This window comes from Lytechinus pictus, chromosome 8 (genome assembly GCF_037042905.1).
Source record: "Lytechinus pictus isolate F3 Inbred chromosome 8, Lp3.0, whole genome shotgun sequence".
Taxonomy (NCBI): Eukaryota; Metazoa; Echinodermata; class Echinoidea; order Temnopleuroida; family Toxopneustidae; genus Lytechinus; species Lytechinus pictus.
The window spans coordinates 35596480-35616886 of NC_087252.1; the positions used below are offsets into that span (position 1 = coordinate 35596480).

Genomic DNA, 20407 nt, shown 5'->3' on the forward strand with positions numbered 1-20407 from the left:
ACACTCTGTGGTTTATGCGTGGTATATTGTAATCAAGCCGTATTAATGAATCCATACATCATGCACTATTGACTGTGGTTAAATGGATTTTCAATACAGAGGTAATTTAATCCACTCCACATCCGTGGGTGTTGACTTGTATCTCTCCAGGTAAATGAAAGCTCTATGGGGTTTGTGTGTACACTGTAATATAATGATTGGTGTTTAGTAGTGCTAGTGTTAACACCACCAAGCAATGTTCTTAGAGAACTACACTCAGGTTTTAACAATACACCATGGAGATTAAAGATGACACCAAGTAGTGCTAAAATAGAATGTGTTGTAATATAATACCATTTACAATGTAGTCACTGGTGTAATTTTAACACCATAGAGATTGAACACACAAGTAGTGCTAAAGATAATGTATTGTAATAATACACCAATTGGTATTCAGCAAACACCATGAATTCAACTTAAGTGTAGTTTTAACACCATGGAGATTGAACATAACACCAGGTAGCACTATAAAATATAATGCGTAGTAATAAAATTAAACACCAATGGTGTTGGAATTACACCATGAAATCTACTCTGGTGTATTTTTAGCATCATGGGGATAGAGCATAACACCAACTAGGATAAAAAACAGAGTATGTTGTAATAAAACACCAATGGTGGGCAATTAACACCATGAGTTCAACACTGGTGTAGTTTTAACACTATTGTGTTTGCAGTTTACTGTTTGGTGCAGATTGACTGTTGTATGAAGAGGGTTACTGCATCTATGATGCCTTGGTATAGGGTCAATATGGATTTTACTGGAGCATCATCTAACATTTTATAAAACTGTAACTTTGTCATTTTAGCCATTTTTTTGGCTTTTCTTTCATAAAGATTATTTCAATACTGATATCACAATAAAAAAAAAATCTACACCCCTAAAATTAAAATGAAGATTATGTTAAGTTCGCATATACTATAAATCTTCCACAGTATATAATAACTCTGAGAAAATATTAACAAATTTTGCACTAAACTATAAAAATTGTTCAAAACTCAAACAATTTTTGAAGCGATAATGTAGAATAATGCGAACAGTAGCATGTGTGTGAATAACTATATTATGCTGCCGTACTTTGGCAAAAGGAAGCAAGTTACAAAAGTGTAATTTGTTGTAAATGAGCAATTTGTGTTCGTCATTTAATTAGGCACAATGCAATTCAACAGTGATTTTTTTCAATCATTTCTTTTTCCCAAATTTTGCCTGAACGTGCAATATACGAAGGGGGTTTCAGAAACAGCAATAACTTAAATTTGACTGATATATGTCACTTGCTTCCTTTTGCCAGAGTTGGGCAGTATACTAGTAGTTCATCTTCTCCTATGCTAAGGTCAAACACTACAGTTACATACTCAATCCACTCACACCAATGGTATGAATTCCTAAAGAGTTGAATTATCGCTTTATTTACCCTCGGTCTATTCATGAATTCAAATTCAATGCAGTTTTCAAGTTCACCTCGGGGACAGTTATTTTTGTTTTTGTTTTCAAGGGTGTATCCCAGCTAGCCTATGTCCAAGTCAGAAGAATTATTACATTGTTTTGTGTTTAATACTAAAAATTGTTTTATCACTCGGATATGATCATCTATTGAAAATGATTAGAGATGATTTTTATTGTTCGTTTCACACCATTGGTTTGATTAAGAAATGTCTTATGATATTCTTTTGTTTTCAAAAATTGGTTTGATATTTGAAGTTACACATTTAATTCTCATCACAGTACAAAATTTCATATTCCATTTTTGTTTATTTGAAATAAAGATACATACACTAAAGCTTTGTTAATCTCTTTGGAATTCTTGTTTTTAATCTTCATATTTTGTTCGAAATAGTTTTTCTAGTGCTCATCAAGGTATTTTCATTGGCAAATGGATATTGTTCAAGTAAATGTGCATCAGAATATATTATTATTATAGCAGCTGTGCAATTAAGTCCAATTGTCTTTTCATGTCTTTTCTCAAAAATCATTCATATAATTTGTACATCTTGTGCATTGGTATCTTTGTTCAGTCAATTTATTTCTGTTTTGTAATGAACTATGTGTTGATTTGCGGTTGTAATCGTTCTTTTATCTGAAACCATAATTCTAACCACATAAAAACCACAAACACCCAACACTCATAATACCACCAATATTGTATCAAGAATCGATTTCTAAATTTTGACTTACATGCAATACCTCATGTATTTTCTCTATTTCCCAAACCTTTGAATAGATAATTTGTTATGTTATTAAGAGTGATATTTCACTCTTAATAACTTAAAGGAGAATGAAACCCTTGAAACCAGCTGAATCCATATCAAAGAGAAACATCAAAGAAACATATTGTTGAAAGTTTGAGGAAGATTGAATGAATAATAAGAAAGTTATGAGCATTTGAATATTGAGATCACTAATGCCATGTAGATCCTCCCATTGGCAATGCGACCAAGATCTGTGATGTCACACACGTACAACTCCCTCATTACTTTAGTACTTATTTCACTTATATTCTCACTTTTATAGAGTCTATCACAAGGTGAGGTGTTCTCTTTATGAGAGGACAAGTACAGAGGTTTCACAACATTATATCATTGATGAATCGTTTGTCATATGATTAGAATGAGCAAAAAGAGATGTTTTGGGGTATATTTTCAGCGTCCAAAAGGGGAGAGTTGTTCATCTGTGACATCACAGATCTTGTTCGCATTGCCAATGGGAGGATCTCCATAGCATTAGTGATCTCGACATTCAAATGCTCATAACTCTTCTATTGCTATTGGACTATTTTACTCAAACTTTTGTTGATCTTATTCTTTGATTTTTCTGCTTTCACAAAAGCTAACTTGCTCCAAGAGTTTCTTTCTCCTTTAATATTTTGGACCAGCCACCCCAAATCAATAATGACTCGCCCGCCCGGAAAGAATCTCTGGATTTTGCCAAAATAGTAATCTGAAAGTAAGAATGAGAAAATGAGGTTATCTGAAAGAGTATTTTCCTCTCTTACTGTCAAAATTTGAAGTTGTTAAGTTCAGTAAAATAACAAGATACAAGAGTTTGACACAATTTTTTGTGGACTACTTTAGGTTTTAGTGAGATTTGTACAGTGTGCACATCTCATGCTTGGGTGAAGCACAGACTTCAAATCATTTTTCTCCTTTTTTAATAATCTTTGAAACTCCCACTTAATTTCTTCTACATTCAATCAAGTAGTTGTGTGAGTTATTGTTGACTAATTTTGACAAGTTATACATCATTTCAAAGCTTAGGGTGTGCTCTTTCATTTCCAATAAATATCTTAAAATTCATTTTAGGGGCTTATTGGTGGTTTTGGCGTGAGAGGGCACATGTTGTTGTATCTGTTTCTCTTTTGTAAAGTTCACTCTGTCATGATATCATTTTGATATTTATTTCCTATCAAAAGGTACTCATTAGAATTATATTTTTCTATTTGTTTCTTTAGGTTCGTTGTCAGGTGCGTGGATTCGGTGAAGAATGGCACCTCACAGCAAACTGGGACAGAAGACCTGATCTTCAACTCAACATCAAACCACAAAAGAATTCAAACACAAGGGTAAGCTACATGTAGCTTCTGGAATTCTCATTGGTTTGTACAGTTCCAGTAGGCGATGGGTTAACCTTTTGAATACTGAATTATGTCATTCCCATAGGCTTTGCACAGGGATCACCTGGTTCCAATTGGGGGTGGGTTAATCTTTTGAATACTGAATTCATTGATTTCCAAGGCTTTGTACCACGATCACCTGGTTCCAGTACTTAGGCAATGGGTTAATCTTTTGACTACTGAATTCTGTAATTCCCATAGGCTTTTTATAGGGATCACTTCGTTCCAGTAGGCAATGGGTTAACCTTTTGAATATTGAATTCAGTGATTCCCATAGGCTTTGCACCGGGATCACCTGGTTCCAGTAGGGAATGGGTTAATCTTTTGAATACTGAATTCTGTGATTCCCATAGGCTTTGTACCGGGAACACCTGGTTCCAATAGGGGGTGGGTTAATCTTTTGGTACTGAATTTTGTAATTCACATTGGCTTTGTATAGGGATCACTTCGTTCCAGTAGGCAATGGGTTAACCTTTTGAATATTGAATTCAGTGATTCCCATAGGTTTTGAACAGGGATCACCTGGTTCCAGTAAGCAATGGGTTAATCTGTTGACTACTGAGTTCTGTGATTCAAATAGACCTTATACAGGGATCACCCGCTTTCAGTAGGAAATGGGTTAACCTGTTGACAACTGAATTCTGTGATTCCCATAGGCTTTGTACAGGGATCACCTGGTTCCAGTAGGCAATGGGTTAACCTGTTGACAACTGAATTATGTGATTCCCATAGGCTTTGTACAGAGATCACCTGGTTCCAGTAGACAATGGGTTAACTTGTTGAATACTGAGTTCTGTGATTCCCATAGGCTTTGTACCGAGATCACCTGGTTCCAGTAGGCAATGGTTTAATCTTTTGAATACTGAATTTCCATAGGCTTTGTACAGGGAACACCTAGTTCCAGTAGGCAATGGGTTAATCAGTTGACAACTGAATTCTTGGATTCACGTTGGCTTTATACAGTGACTAGTGAAAGGGTTGAAGAGAATCAAATATGAAAATACTGTCATAATGTTGAGTGATTTATTAATTGCCTTTTATAAAACCTTAACTCCTTTGGTTGCTATTAAAAAACAAACTATTAGACGAATATTTTACTCTATGATCTTAGCTGTCTATTCAAAACTGCATCTCTTCAAAATATGATTTGTTTTATACAACAAACATTAAGTGATAATAGATTTCTTCTGTATAAAAAGTTTAATTATTGTTTTTATTGAGTATTATTTTTTATGAGTACTCCACCAATTGCTTTTGGAGCAGTGATCTTTCCTAAAAAATTAAGATGTGCGCTACTGCAGTAATCAGTAATATTAGACAGACCTAAATATTTGCAAAGCAGTCCCCTGTTACCTGCTACAGATGTGATTAAACCAATTGGTTCACTATACCTGTATAAACTTTTGCTTTTCTTTTACCTTATTTTTTAATGACTATATAGCCTTATATCTTATCTCCTTCTTCCATTTGGGGCCTATAACTCACAAGCTCTGCTTTCAACTTAGGCCCCTCCATTTTTCACTGATTTAAATTCTTATTGCGTATAATTTCTGTCTCAAGAACCATTTATTTCAACTCAAGATAATTATGTTATACTCATGTAAAGCATGTAAATGTCTGTATATGAATTATGGAAATAAACTAAACTGAAACTGAAACTGAAACTAAAAAAATTGATTTATCACTGTTCATGTTATAAAGAGGAAGTTAATACCATCACTACTATTATGGTTGCTAATCATTCTCGTTATCTTTATATTACAGCAAAATGATGGAGTTGACCTTGTCATCGTGGAGGAGATTCTCCGCAATGCCATCATGGCCGCCACCTTTAACTTCTCGCTGCCCATGAGGGCGCTACCTAGAGATATCATAACTGCCACCAATGCCATCCATACGAACACAGCCAGACCAACATATCCTTCCATGGTATACATGTATAACTTACTCATCAAACAAGGATTTTCTTCTCTCTTCCTGAGGGGAGAAATTTTTGTTTTAGGAGTGCCGTATTTTCATAATATCAGTTAAAAGCTTGTCTGTTCAGTAATAACAGGATTCTGTTCCCTTAAGTTTCTACTTTTGGTGTAGGGATGGGAATATCTTTTTCGATGTACCCTGATATCTTTTGGTTCTGAGAAATGTGATGTGTATTCAATGTTTCAAAATAGTATAGGCCCAAATGTAATTCCTTGTGGTACACCCCAGTTTTTTTTTAATTTGAGATTCATCATAATATTTTAATTGTCTTCATGGAAATTTTTCAGGGGGATCTAAGAACTTATCCAGGAGTCTGATTTGCTGGGAATCACTCGGTGTTTCACTGGTAATACGATTACTCTTCAGTGCTGGCAACATTCGTGAAACAGTCTTCTTGTTGACAAGAAGTTAAACAAGAAAAGATAGCGTTAAAAGCAGTCTTCTGATTTATGAATGAAATCAGATAGATACTTAGCCTACATGTAGGTTGGGGTCTATGGAAAATCATAGCATAATCAGCCAAGTTTCTAGTGGATTTAACAGGATGATGATAAGTATTTTTTTCCTTTCATTTTCCTAGAGTAACAACACAAATCGAATGCCTCAAGCCGTATACCACACACCCATCGTACCCTCCAGTACCAACCACGTGTCATCTAAACCGCCTGCCCTGGCAGAAACGCGCCTCTTAGTCAAAGGTAAACAGGGCTCCTAATTAAATTGACATTACAGTGTAAAATCATTGGTGTGTTCACACTCTTACAGTAAGCTTGCCATTGTGTATAGTGGTGAAATAGGAACGCAGTCTGAGCAAGGAAGGATGCTCATGGAGGGAGTGTCGTTATAGTTCAAGTGTCAGTACTACTTTGTTAGAAGGATATTGCTGAGTGAAATGATGAATATGATATAGTGCTGTGAATAACAGCCAGAAAGAGCTGAATTGGTGTTAGCTACTTCAAACAATGTCCAAAATATCAACATGGACAGTCTGCGCTATTAAAATAGAACCCTTCAAATCCTTTACATCATCAAAATGTAAATATGCCTTCAGAGAGCAACTGAAAGTAGTCAGGAGTTTGAAACCTACCTCGGAACCATACGTCAAGGGGAAAGGAAATAGATGCAAACTGGCGTCTGAAGTGGACCAAAAGCTTCAGCGTCTGGAATCCCTTGTTAAATGCTACTGTACATGACTGCATGATGACTAAATTGAAAGGCAACATGTGCGCTTGCTGAAAGTTTTGAAATCTGTTCACATATATGAATGGAAATCTATTATACATGTTCAACTCACATTTTGATACATTTTAATAATAATAATAATAATAATAGGTATTTATAAAGCGCCATCTATCTAGAAATATTTTAATCCGAGGCACGTTGTTATTATTATTACCCCGGCTTTAGCTCGAGCTGCCTCTCAGCGCTCATGCATTCAAGGAATTAATCCTGCCGGGTACCCATTCAACTCACCTGGGTTGAGTGCAGCACAATGTGGATAAATTTCTTGCTGAAGGAAATTACGCCATGGCTGGGATTCGAACCCACGACCCTCTGTTTCAAAGTCAGAGGACTAATCCACTGGGCCACAACGCTCCACAAGTGTCTAAATGTTTTGATCAGATTTGGAATGATATACAGTAATTGGGCCTCCTTGAAAAGTCTGATAATGTCATTCAGGAACTGTTTTACCTAATTATTTATTTAGCTCACAGTAGGTAGTTCTTTTGAAGAATACTCATGCATGTAATCACCCTTTTCAGAGCAGACTCCCTGTACAATGTAGAGACCAAAAGTCAAGGCCAGCCAGAAGCGGATCTAGAGGGGGGGTTGGGGGGGTTGCAACCCCCCCAAAAAAAAAATCCGGGGACCATTTTTTTTAAATCTTATCTTTTTTTTTAAACTTGTAATTTTATTTTATTCTATTTCTATGTATTTATTTCATTTATTATTATTATTATTATTATTATTATTTCTTTTTGGGGGAGGGTTGGGCGAACAAATGTCACAGAGTCCCTTGCCCCCCCCCCATCAGCTTTTTTGAGGACACGGGCCACCGCCGAAGTGACAAGCTAGGCCAGCGTTGCCGATTCTCATCCCCAAAATCCCCACATTAAAAAAAAAAAAAAAATTGGGGGATTGTTGAAGTCTTTGGGGATGAAAAATAAATATTTGGGAATGAAAATAATGCAACTTAATTTTACAAATTTTCATGGGGGTTAATTTGGCAACGACCTCTATACCAAAAAGAGTGGTGTTTTAGATGCAAGAAAACGCCATTTTCACACACAGATTTTCAAAAATTTTCCCTACTGTATGAGGGGGGACACCCCCCTCCCACACCCTCCCCCCTCGCTCGCTCCGCTCGCTTGGACTCGGTCGCTACGCTCCCTCGCATACCACCCTAACCCCCCCCTTTATAAAAACCTGGATCCGCCCCTGCCAGCGTTGGAGCAATATTCCAAAAATATGTATTCCTATAGAATTTTTAATTTGGAACTTTAGGAACTAAAAAGCACCTTTTTACCATAATGGTGTATGTACACTATTAGACAGTCATCACTTCTCTTTAACTCATTTTAACTCTTTGCACGCTGAATTAATTTTGGGGGGATAATAATGACAATTGTTTCCATGTTATTTTCTTTAATTCAAGATATCCATATTGCACCATTTATACTTATTATTATTACTATATAGATGTTATCCAAGAACTACTGCCTTTTATTAGCTTATCTAATTTGAAGATAGGGTAGAAAACTAATTATTACAATTGTTGAATTTAATTGTACGAATATGCAAAATTGCAACATCAGCGCGCAAAGGGTTAATTGCATCTTACAAAATAATATTAAGAATATGTGCATGCAACATTGCACTTTCATGTAAATATAATAGTTGATGCAAGCCCATTACTTCTCCTACATGTACTACGAGTATCATATGAAGCCAACTCAAGCATCATGAACAAAGTGCATCCAGGCTTTCCTATCGGGCATTAAAATGTTTGGTCAGATGACTTTAAGACTTGTCCTCCTAATAATGCTATTAATTTATTTCATGTTATTTCAAGCCCCCTCTAACATGTGCCTTGTAGTCAAAGGTGAGTCTTCCAATTCAGTCATCAAAGCGGGCTATATCTTCTCTTGAGAAATTTATTTATTTTGAACTTAAATGATTCATTGATTTTTAACTAGCAGTAGGAGTGGGCTATACATGGGTCAAAAATACTTTTTTTGTAATTTCATTATGACAACAGTTTTTTTTTATTCCTTGTAATGTATCTCAACATGAAATGACAATATTTTTTGTCTCGGGTCCGAGAAAAAAGTGTGCCGAGCCAAAATCCAAAATGGCCGCCAAAACCCCCTAAAATCACAGTTTTAGCCACAACTTTTTTATTTGGTGGTCAATTTCTCTGGTTTTGGTGTCTATTCATATGTTTTGGGGGGCAGGCAATTTGTTTTTCCTATAATTAGTACTTTTAAACCATTATTTGTAGAGTTAAAAGGTAATTATACCTAAATTTTCCCATTTTTGTAGCCTTTTTTCAGCCAAAAAGTAGGTTTTATCATCCTGGGGTTCTGGGATATGAGATGGTATGAGGTCAACAATAGCAAGCAGCTTCATATAGCTATATTGCTTTTATTCCTCCACTTTGGGTTTTACGAATATTTGTAAAATATATCTTATTAAATAAAAAAATTTCAATTATCCATTGGGGCTATACAGTATACAATGTACTGTACATACATACTGCACTGCATAAATGCATTGGCCACCATGACAGATAACAATGCTTGTATAAACTATAGTGTCATAGAAATGAGCTCTCAGGTTTAGAATAAGATGCCTCAGAAATTGAAGATATGTTTTGTCTCAAAAATTGAGGACATGTTTTGTCAAATACGTTATTCAGGGGGCGGAGAGAGGTAATATACACTGTAGCTTTTCTGGGCCCCGTTGCATAAAAATTTACCATTATGTTAACTTAACTTAATGGTAACTTGCATGCAATCCTTGATTCTGATTGGCTGTTGATAAGCGTTACCATGATACTAGTAGTTACCTGACCCCATAAACATCTACAGGCCAGTTAGACACCAGAACCAGGTAAAAAAAGCCTCCAAATGAAGAAGATATGGCTAAAAATGTGTTGTACCTATATGATATATACATGTATGTGATATTTAAGTGCAATTTACGTTGCTGGTTTCATCATGTACATCAGCTGACAAGGAATCAAATTCACAATCTAATTCTAAACCATTGAAGCTCATTTCTATGACACTATAGTTTATATACAGGCCTTGACATATGCCATGGTGGTCAATGCATGGATATATGCAGTGTAGTACATATGTACAGTGCATTGTACACCGTATAGCCCCTATGGATAAATGACATTTTCTTTTATTTGATAAGATATATTTCACAAATATCCGTAAAACCCAAAGTGGAGGAATAAAAGCAATATAGATATATGAAGCTGCTTGCTATTGTTGACCTCGTACCATCTAATATCCCAGAACCCCAGGATGATAAAACCCACTTTTTGGCTGAAAAAAGGCTACAAAAATGGGAAAATTTAGGTATAATTACCTTTTAACTCTACAAATAATGGTTTAAAAGTACTAATTACAGGAAAAACAAATTGCCTGCCCCCCAAAACATATGAATAGACACCAAAACCAGAGAAATTGACCACCAAATAAAAAAGTTGTGGCCAAAACTGTGATTTTGGGGGGTTTTGGCGGCCATTTTGGATTTTGGCCCGGCACACTTTTTTCTCGGACCCAAGACAAAAAATATTGTCATTTCATGTTGAGATAAGGTAAAAGGAACACAAAAAAACTGTTCCCACAGTAAAACCAAAAATCACCCATTTATAGCCCACTCCTACTAGCAGATTAGTTTATTGTTTTATTTATTTTTATTGATTTATGCATTCATTCATTCATTCATTCATTCATTCATTCATACATTCATACATTCATCCATTCATCCATCCATCAATCCGTCCATCCATCCGTCCATCCATCCATTCATTCATTCATTCACTCACTCACTCACTCACTCACTCACTCACTCACTCACTCACTCACTCACTCACTCACTCACTCACTCACTCATTCATTCATCTATCTATTCTTTGATATTTTATTTTTCATTTGATATTTATTTTTTATTCTTATACTGATTATTTTATTGTCTACTAAGTTTATTATTTGATTTATTTAACAATTGATTGATCAAACCATAAATTAGTTAGTTTATTTGTTTGATATATCTATTACTTCATTTGAGTATTAGTTATTATTTATTTTTGGTTCACTTGCTTTTTAGTGATTCATCGGTTTTTCATAATTTTTTGTCCAGTTATAGTTTATTTTGTTTCATTTATTAGTTGTTACTTGAATATCTAATTAATGATACTGTCCAACTTTTTGCTTAAGTCAGTATTAGTTTGTTTCCTTCAGACTGTCGCCATATCTTTTTTTCAACATTTCATCTTTCGTTCTGTATATTTATACACCTTTGCGTACTCTGTCGCACATGTGTATGGCACACCGATGACACTCTTTAACCCATTCTCCGGAAAGAGACCTTTTCGCAGGTACTTGAAATTAGATTAGAAAGAAAAAAAATGTACTGATAAATCGATGCCATGTCCAGTTAATACCACAATGTACATGTATGTACAATAAAAAAAAAGTTGAAAACAAAAACTGGAGATTAAATAAACATATAGGTTACAAGATACCTCTGATTGCACTACTTGTACATTTCATTATGCTACATGTATTGATAGAGAACAAAAAGATGAGGGAAATCCGGTTTCAGTTATTGTTTATATCATGCTGTGCACATCACATTAATTCCTTTTCACAGTTCAATGAGTAGTTTTGTAATTTCGTCATTCTGTGTTTGATTCTCATTGTGAGTGCAACATTTGATAATGACTTAGGCACTTGTAATGTACATTGTGTCCTACATGTCGTACAGCTTGAAGGTTAAGTTCACCCTGCAGAGGAAAATTGATTTGATTGAATAGAAAAAAATTTAAGAAGCATTACACTGGAAATTTCATCAAAATTGGATGTAAAATATAAAGAAAGCTATGACATTTTAAAGTTTCGCTTATTTTTCACAAAATTGTTATACTGTATGCACAACTCAGTGATATGCAAATGAGAGAATCGATGACGTCCCTCACTCATTATTTCTTTTGTTTTTTTATTGTTTGAATTATACAATAATTCAATTATTACTGATTTGGCAATAAGGACCCTCTTGTTTGAACCACAGAAAATTGAAACAATGGCAGTTCCACATGTTCAGGGAGGAATAAATGTTTGTCTCACATGACAATGAGGAGAAATTATAATAATTGATATTCTATGTAATGAAATACAAAAGAAATAGTGGATGATGTCATCGGTCTCCTCATTTGCATACTGACCAGGATGTGAATAAAACTGTTTTGTGAAAGTAAGCAAAATTTAAAATGTAATAAGTTTCTTAATTTTTCAACCAATTTTGATGAAATTTTTAGCATTATGATTGTTTGATTTTTCTCTTTTTATTCAAATCAACTTTTGGTTGGGGTGGACTTGTCCTTAAGTCGTCGCATTTATTACAGTATCCCATCTGTCAAAAATTTAGCAAGTAATTTCCTGGTGCTTTTTATTGCTTTATGCATACATGTATTAACACAAAGAGCAATATTTTTACCCCCCCCCCAAAAAAAAAAGTACAGAAAAATAAAATTCATCACTAGTAAGATTTTTTTTCTTCTCTTATTCAAATTAACTTTTGGTTGGGGTGGACTTGTCCTTAAGTCGTCGCATTTATTACAGTATCCCTCCTGTCAAAAATTTAGCAAGTAATTTCCCTGTGCTTTTTATTGCTTTATGCATACATGTATTAACACAAAGAGCAATATTTCTACCCCCCCAAAAAAAAGTACAGAAAAATAAAATTCATCACTAGTCAAAATCATGAAAGGTGTAAAATCATTAAAGGTCAAGTCCACCCCAGAAAAATTTTGATTTGAATAAATAGAGAAAAATCAAGCTAGCACAATGCTGCAAATTTAATCAAAATCGGATGTAAAATAAGAAAGTTATGGCATTTTAAAGTTTAGCTTATTTTTTCACAAAACAGTGATATGCACAACTCAGTGACATGCAAATGAGTGAGTCGATGATGTCACTCACTCACTATTTCCTTTGTTTTTTTATTGTTTGAATTATACAATATTTCATATTTTACAGATTTGACAATAAGGACCAACTTGACTGGACCATATAGTATTAAACAATGCTAATTCCACATGTTCAGTAGGAATTAATTGTTTTTTCACTTGACGATGAGGAGAAAAATAGAATATTCCTTATTTCATATAATAAAATACAAAAGAAATAGTGAGTGGATGATGTCATCAGTCTCCTCATTTGCACACTGACCAGGATGTGCATATAACTATTATGTGAAATTAAGCGAAACTTCAAAATGTCATAACTTTCGTATTTTCCATCCGATTTTGATGAAATTTTCAGTGTTATGCTCGTTGGATTTTTCTCTTCTTATTCAAATCAACTTTTTGTTTGGGTGGACTTGTCATTTAAAAAGAAATGTGAATTAAAACATGTGTGCTGTACTAAGGACTAGGGAATTTGAATGAACTTTGCTTCTTTTCCCATTCATGAAATTATGAAAAGTAATTAGATTTGGAATGACTGTATAAAACTTGTAGCTGGCTGCAATATGGCATCCAATCTCACTTCAAAATTTAATTCCATTCACTAACTTGGAAATTACTCGCCAACGTAAGAGGGGTTTTGTGTATACCCTATCACTTTATCTGACCGTATGGGGATTCAACAACATGCATAATACATTAGGTTTGTACACTCAATCCGTATTCCAGCGAGAATGGCTCTTAGATTTTTATCAGGCTTTGAAGTGGTTTTCTACTATACTGTATAGGTTGCTAAGTGGTTCTTACCTCTGTATATATTGTACTGTAGCTGGGTAGGCAGCCAAACTCAGTCATGACACTCCTCTCTCTTGCTGCAGTTATATTTTCCCTACAGTGCCCACACAGCAATTTGCAAGCAGTCATTTTATGCATCTCTATATGAACAACCAGGGGAGCGTTTCATCAACATTTTTGTCTGACAAGTTGTCAGATCTGACATCTTTCCTTGATTCTGATTGGCTGAGAGGTACTGTTACTATGGTAATTGTCGGATAAAACAGAACTTGTCGGACAAAGTCCCTTCATGAAACGCTCCCCTGTTTTAACAACTTTCAAAACTGCAGTTTTCAGCTTGCTTAACAGCGACAGTAGGGGAAATGTAACTGCACCATAACTCTGCATTTTCCATACGCAGCTCTTTATGATATTCCATATATGTTTTAGAATGTGAGGCGATGTCGCATATATTTTATTCTCTGCAAGCATTCACGTGTATCACTCTTTTCTTGTGAGTTCTTTGCACTACATGTATTATCTGGGCCCCGTCTTAACAAAGAGTTGCGATTGATCCGATCAACCACAACTATGGAAAGCCAGCAACGTCAACATGAAAAATGCATGTTTATTCAAATTATTTTCTAGACATTATGTATAATCGTACATTTATCGTTTTCTTGACAATTCAGTGTGCTACTCGTTGTTCACAAAGTACATTGTGCAAATTTTTTGAAGAAAAATTATGACCTTGATGGATTTCCATACAGTTGACGGTGATTGGATCAATCGTAACTCTTTGTAAGATGTTGCCCTGTAATGACATTGTAATGGAAATGATACATAATGTCTTAGGAAAATATTTTTTGTTTTGTTTAGAGAAGATGATTAAACCTGAGTCGTGTATAAAACATAATGCTTAGCAACTGATTGTTAGGCAGACCTATGATTTGTACGATTGATTGCATTGACTATTGTGTATGATCAATTGTAAAATCAGCACTATGATCAACTACTATTAGTGTTGTGTAATGGAGTCCAGGAAATGCCATTGGAGTGGGTATGATCCCCCTGTAAATTATATAGATTGCCCAACATGTATCATTCAGAGTTGTGAATGAAATTTCGATGCTCCCCTCTAATATAACCCTGCCAACACTGCTGAGCTGGGTTACGACTATGGTAACTTTACCATTATGGCAACTAAAATGGTAACAGGGCTCTGCAGCTAATCACAATCAAGGTTTCTGAGGTAGTTACAATATATTTGTTAGTTATAATATATTGCTTTTCTATGATCCATGGCAAAAGAGTAATCAATATATCATGTTTGTTATGTAATGAAAAATGTAATGCTATTGATATGAATCAAATCAAATCAAAAGTTACAATTTTGGCACATTTGCAATGTCTGTATGTCTTTATGCAACAGGCTCATGTTTTGGGGGAGTGTTTTCATTAAAAATGGTCCTGCCTTTTATAATTTTAGTGACTGATTTTCGCAGTGAATCAATAAATAAATTGTTCCCAATGTGTTTATTTTGTTTTGTTTTTCAGTGATCAAAGCCAATGGTTTGTTGGTTCGGAGTGGTGGTAGCAGCAGCAGCAGCGACCCATATTGCATTGCCATGCTAGATCAACCGCCTCAGAGATACAAGACAAACACCATCGTTAATACTACCAATCCGTTCTGGGATGAACACTTCTTGTTGTAAGTTATGATGGTCGTGGTGATTGTGATGGTGGTGGTAGTGGTGATGATGATGTTGATAACAGCGATGGTGATGGGTATGACGATCACAAACACGATCGTTAATACTACCAATCCTTTTTGGGGTGGCCACTTTTTGTTGTAAGTGATGATGGTGGTGTTGCCGGTGATGATGATGATGGTCATGATGATGGTGTTGAAGATGATGATGGAGATGATAATGATGGAGATGATGATGATGGAGATGATGATGATTATGATGGTGATGAAGATGATGATGATGGTCATGACAACAATAATAGCAATGACAACGATGATAATGATGGTGATAACAATGATTATGGTCATGATGACGATAATTATGATGATAATAATGTTGATGATTATTATTATTGTGATGATGATGATGGTGGTGGTAATCTTGAAATCTGGACTGTGATGATAGATGTAGGTAGTTGATACACATTCCTGGATGAACACCTCTTGCAAGTTTCTATGAAGAGGAGGAGGATTAGGATGCTGATGATGATGGTAATGATGGGGAGGAAGGTGATGTTGCTGTTGATGAAGATGGTGACGACAGTGATATTAGCAGTATTGATACTGTAGATGATCGCTATATCAACACATGGCTTCCATCATGTTTATATACTTTCAATCATTAACGTGGCGAACCTAGGCTAGAGATACATTTCCAAATCTCTCCTTTTCTTATTTTTCACAGTCAACTAAATAATAACTCAAGGGAACTGCGCTTTGAAGTATGGGACAAGGGAAGCGAAAAAGGAAGTGATGGTAAGATTCAGTGATAATTTTATGTTAACATTATTCAGTGCTCATATTGATAAAAATCAGTCTGCATTAAAGAACTTTACTGTATAAAGAGTAACAACATAATATAAACACATAAAAACAGTTATGTTCTTTTTTTTTAGCCTACTTTTACACTTGCAGGTTAATTACATTTCTTCTTAAAAGCCGTCACAGTGAATTAGAATGAATAAATTCAGATGATCCATCACTGAACAAGGAATCCCAAATACAGAAGAATCAGGATTAATCAGTAGTACCGGTAGTGAGATCCCTGGAAAATTGTAATGTTCAGTGGTTTATAATCAATCTCTCCCTCTCTCTAGATTTGTTCTTTGGTGAGGCTCAGGTGCCGGTGGATTCTCTGGAGCACATGCGAGGTAGCAGACATATTTTACCACTGAGTGGAGTAACGGGGGATGGAGAGACCGTCAAAGGGTCTCTTACTGTATGGGTAAGTGGGATAACAGACTCGATCTAGTGTTCTTTGTAAGTCTATGGTTGATCTTACCACTGAGTGGAGTTACAGGGGATGGAGAGACCGTCAAAGGGTCTCTTACTGTATGGGTAAATGGGATAACAGACTCTATCTAGCGTTCTTTGTAAGTCTGTGGTTGATAAGTCATATCGTACCATTGAGTGGAGTAACGTGGGATGGAGAGAGTCCGTCAAAGGGTCTCTTAACGTATGGGTAAGCGGGATAACAGACTCTATCTAGTGTTCTTTGTAAGTCTATGGTTGATAAGTCATATCTTACCATTGAGAGGAGTAACGTGAGATGGAGAGAGTCCGTCAAAGGGTCTCTTACTGTAAAGTGGGATAACAGACTCTATCGAGTATTAATTTGAAGGTCTGAGTGGAGTAACGTGGGATGGAGAGCTAACTTGCTCTGTAATTTGTTGTCTGATGTGGTGCAAGAAAGTGTGCTGTTCGGCGCGTTCTTTGACCAACACGACAAATTCTTAAATCTGTCTATGCTTTTTTTTTTGGTGTTTTTGTCTAGTTCCTATTCATGGAGTCGGCAGAGCAGAATACCGAGATCAAACCAAGACAGCCTGTCTCACCCACCAAGCGAGTAGAGACGTCAAGAAGCATCGCCCCAGACGGTACAGTCATCACCATGGTAACAACGACAACAGCCAAGCCCAAGCCTGGGGAAAGGAGATCTGGATCTAACGGTAAGAGAAAGATTGTGCTGTGGACTGTTTTTTAAGGTTGTTTCTAAGGGGGTGTTGCAATTTGCAGTCGATTGCATATTCTTCTAGCTAAATTGCAATTGATGTATTAATTGTAACTAGCAAACTTGATTTTTCTCCTGTGGTTAAATTGCAATTGATGTATCAATTGTAACTAGCAAACTTGATTTTTTCCTTCTGTGTCTAATTTGCAATTGATGTATCAATTGTAACTAACAAACTTGATTTTTTCTTCTGTGGCTCATTTGCAATTGATGTATCAATTGTAACTGTAGCAAATTGACTTTTTCTTCTGTGTCTCATTTGCAATTAATGTATCAATTGTAACTGTGGCAAAATTTACTTTTCTTTCTGTAGGCTTCATTCTTTCTGAAAATCTATATTTGTTGAAGCACCAATGAGGGATGTAACGACAGGAGCATCCCTTCCGACCCATCAAAGACCAGGGCCCCGTCTTACAAAGAGTTGCGATTGGTCCAATCAATCGCAACTATGGAAAGCCAGCAAAGTCAACACATAAAATGCATGTTTATTTTATTTTTTCAAAAAATTGTAGATATGAATGTATATCCATAAATTGATTGATTTCTTGACAATTTAATGTGATCTCCTTTGTTTACAAAAGACATTTTGCAAATTTCCTGTAGAAAAAATTATGACACTGATGGATTTCCATAGAGTTACGATTGATTGGATCAATCGTAAGTCTTTGTAAGACGGGGCCCTGGGGTATACCCTAGCGTTGAGGACTGGCAGACTGGTCTCATCAGTTATTTAGTCACACCCTCCACTATTTTAACTACCTTAACCCATCTTAGTCTTCATTATTTTTCATCTATCTCAATAGAAGCACCAATGAGGGTTGTCACAACGGCAGCATCCCTTCCGACCCCCCAGAGACCGGGGGTATATCCCGACGGTGAGGGCGGGATGGACAGGTCTCATCATTCTACCGGTACTCAATCTTTGGATGTACCAAGGCAGAGAACATCTTCAGGTAATGACCTTTGACATTTGAATTCCTTCCTCTGTGTTGCAAAGTTTGCTGGAGTTATATGGAACTGTTAATGAGTTAAGAACATTTCATGAGAGTGGTTTCCACCTGTGAAATTTGCTTCCTTTTACCTGGATTCTGCTGCCTGGTGTAACCATAGCCCCGTATTCTGAAGTCTGTTTCATTTTGAGCCGTGGGGGGTGTTTCACAAAGATTTAAGTGTGACCAATACCTCGGTCACATTTGCTCTTCGGCGAGTCTAAAACAGCCGTTTGATTCAATTTTATTCAGAACATCTATATGAAGCTGGTACAAAAAAATGTTAAAACGGCTGTTTTTGACTCGCCGTACGGCCGCCGTAGAGCTAATGTGACCGAGGTATTAGAGTCGCACCAAAATTCCCGGCTGCGTACGGTATAGAAGCCATCAATCAGATTGCGCGTTACATATCGTGTACGCGTCGGCATTTAAGTGCGACTCTAAGTCATACTTAAATCTTTGTGAAACACCCCCAGGGTTTTATTAAAAGTTAATGCTGAAATTATTTGAAGTATGGTAATATATTAAAATCTTGTTAACATTATAGGTGTTTTTTTGGTATAAAACTGTATTATTTCGTCAATCTTAAATGGGGAAGAAACCTTACCGTTTCATTTATTATTCATAAGATGTTATAATAGAATTGAGCATCAAACTTGCTGATTAATTAAACCTCTACAGATTTATGTCGTCATTATCTGCTATCCATAGTGAAACTACAGGCTCTCCAAAGTGAATCCGCAACTTTAGATTAAAGTTTGCAGGCTGTATCTTTTATTGAACATGTGATTTAGCTTAATTTTCTACTTAAAATTGTCTCCTTTTGGGCTATCTTTGTATCATGTAATACTGCAGGGATCCTCGTTGCTCTTGAAAATATAAAGGGCATGTTAGAATTTTCCCAATTGAAAATGATTTACAAGTCTTGGTTATGAATTAAGAAAGACATTACTGGTATCAATATGTTTGCAGTTCAAAGCAGGAGATAGGAACAAAAAAACATGGACAACATTTTTAGCAAAATTTGAATTTTACAATGTATGTTTAGGTGGAATTAATTGCCTTAAAAACAACAACAAAGGTTAAAAACAAAGTTCTTGATTTGGATCAGAATATGCCTGAAGTCAAATGATTTTCTGACTTTTTTAATAGGTCAATCTAATACTGGTATGGGTGCATCTTCGTACATCTCATAACCTATTAATTTGTTTGCCGTGTTTCGTATCATTTCATCTAATATATCATCTAACTTTCATAATAATGATTCCATTTGCATCATGGAATAACAGCTACTCAAACTCCTGGTCCAAGCATTATAATCAGAGGTTTGTTTGGATGTTCAGTAAAAACACTTTTCATGTCTATTTTTTTGCCGTCATCTCGATAATTCACTGTTAATGGTGGCTCACACCTTTGCGTTTTAAGATACGAGCTACGCATGCGCGAAATCAGTATTGAAAACACTAGTGGAACCAGAGTGAAACTTATGATTAAACAGTAACTTACCTACAACTCAATCAATATAGTAAAGACTGTAATCTTAGCTTTGAGGCAAAGGGAGGCAGGGTAGGGCACATAATCCCTAGACTCTCCGTTACTTCATGAAATGAAGATCAAACTTCAAACTCAGGTAAGTTCTCGTTTAATCTATACATTTTATCTCGTAACTTAGGTTAGCCGAAAAACAGTCATACGCAGCCTAACGCAAATTCCTGTGCAGCAAAATATTTGGTTGCAATCACAACTTTGCCTACGAGCTCGCCGGAGCTGGTACAAACTTGCACGCAGTAAAGCAATGTAATGCAAGCCAAAGTGGGATAAGACGAGGTAAATCGTAAGCCGCTCACTGTTGCTTGTTGTGGCACATCCCTGGTGGCAGTTGCTGACTTCCAATTGTTATTGCTCCTTGTCTTTCCCTTGTGAATTTCGGTTGCATTCAGTTGTGGATGTTTGAAAAGGCGTCAATCTACTGTCTTACTGAGCTAGAACGCAAGGCCTCTGCGTTAGATTGTGTGTTGACTGTGTATCAGCTCATTTCATCGCATTGCG

At 35.8% G+C, this 20407-nt stretch overlaps 1 protein-coding gene across 1 annotated transcript in view; it reads left to right on the plus strand.

Moving 5' to 3' along the window:
- The first annotated feature begins 288 nt into the window (after positions 1 to 288).
- Positions 289 to 20407, plus strand: part of LOC129266529 (phospholipid transfer protein C2CD2L-like) — a 44336-nt gene continuing 24217 nt past the window's right edge. The window contains exons 1-10 of the mRNA XM_064104238.1: positions 289 to 321; positions 3489 to 3599; positions 5415 to 5579; positions 6211 to 6328; positions 15166 to 15319; positions 16044 to 16114; positions 16456 to 16583; positions 17133 to 17307; positions 18173 to 18322; positions 19648 to 19683. Of these exons, the coding sequence (XP_063960308.1) occupies positions 289 to 321; positions 3489 to 3599; positions 5415 to 5579; positions 6211 to 6328; positions 15166 to 15319; positions 16044 to 16114; positions 16456 to 16583; positions 17133 to 17307; positions 18173 to 18322; positions 19648 to 19683 (1141 nt within the window). The remainder of the gene's footprint in view (positions 322 to 3488; positions 3600 to 5414; positions 5580 to 6210; positions 6329 to 15165; positions 15320 to 16043; positions 16115 to 16455; positions 16584 to 17132; positions 17308 to 18172; positions 18323 to 19647; positions 19684 to 20407) is intronic.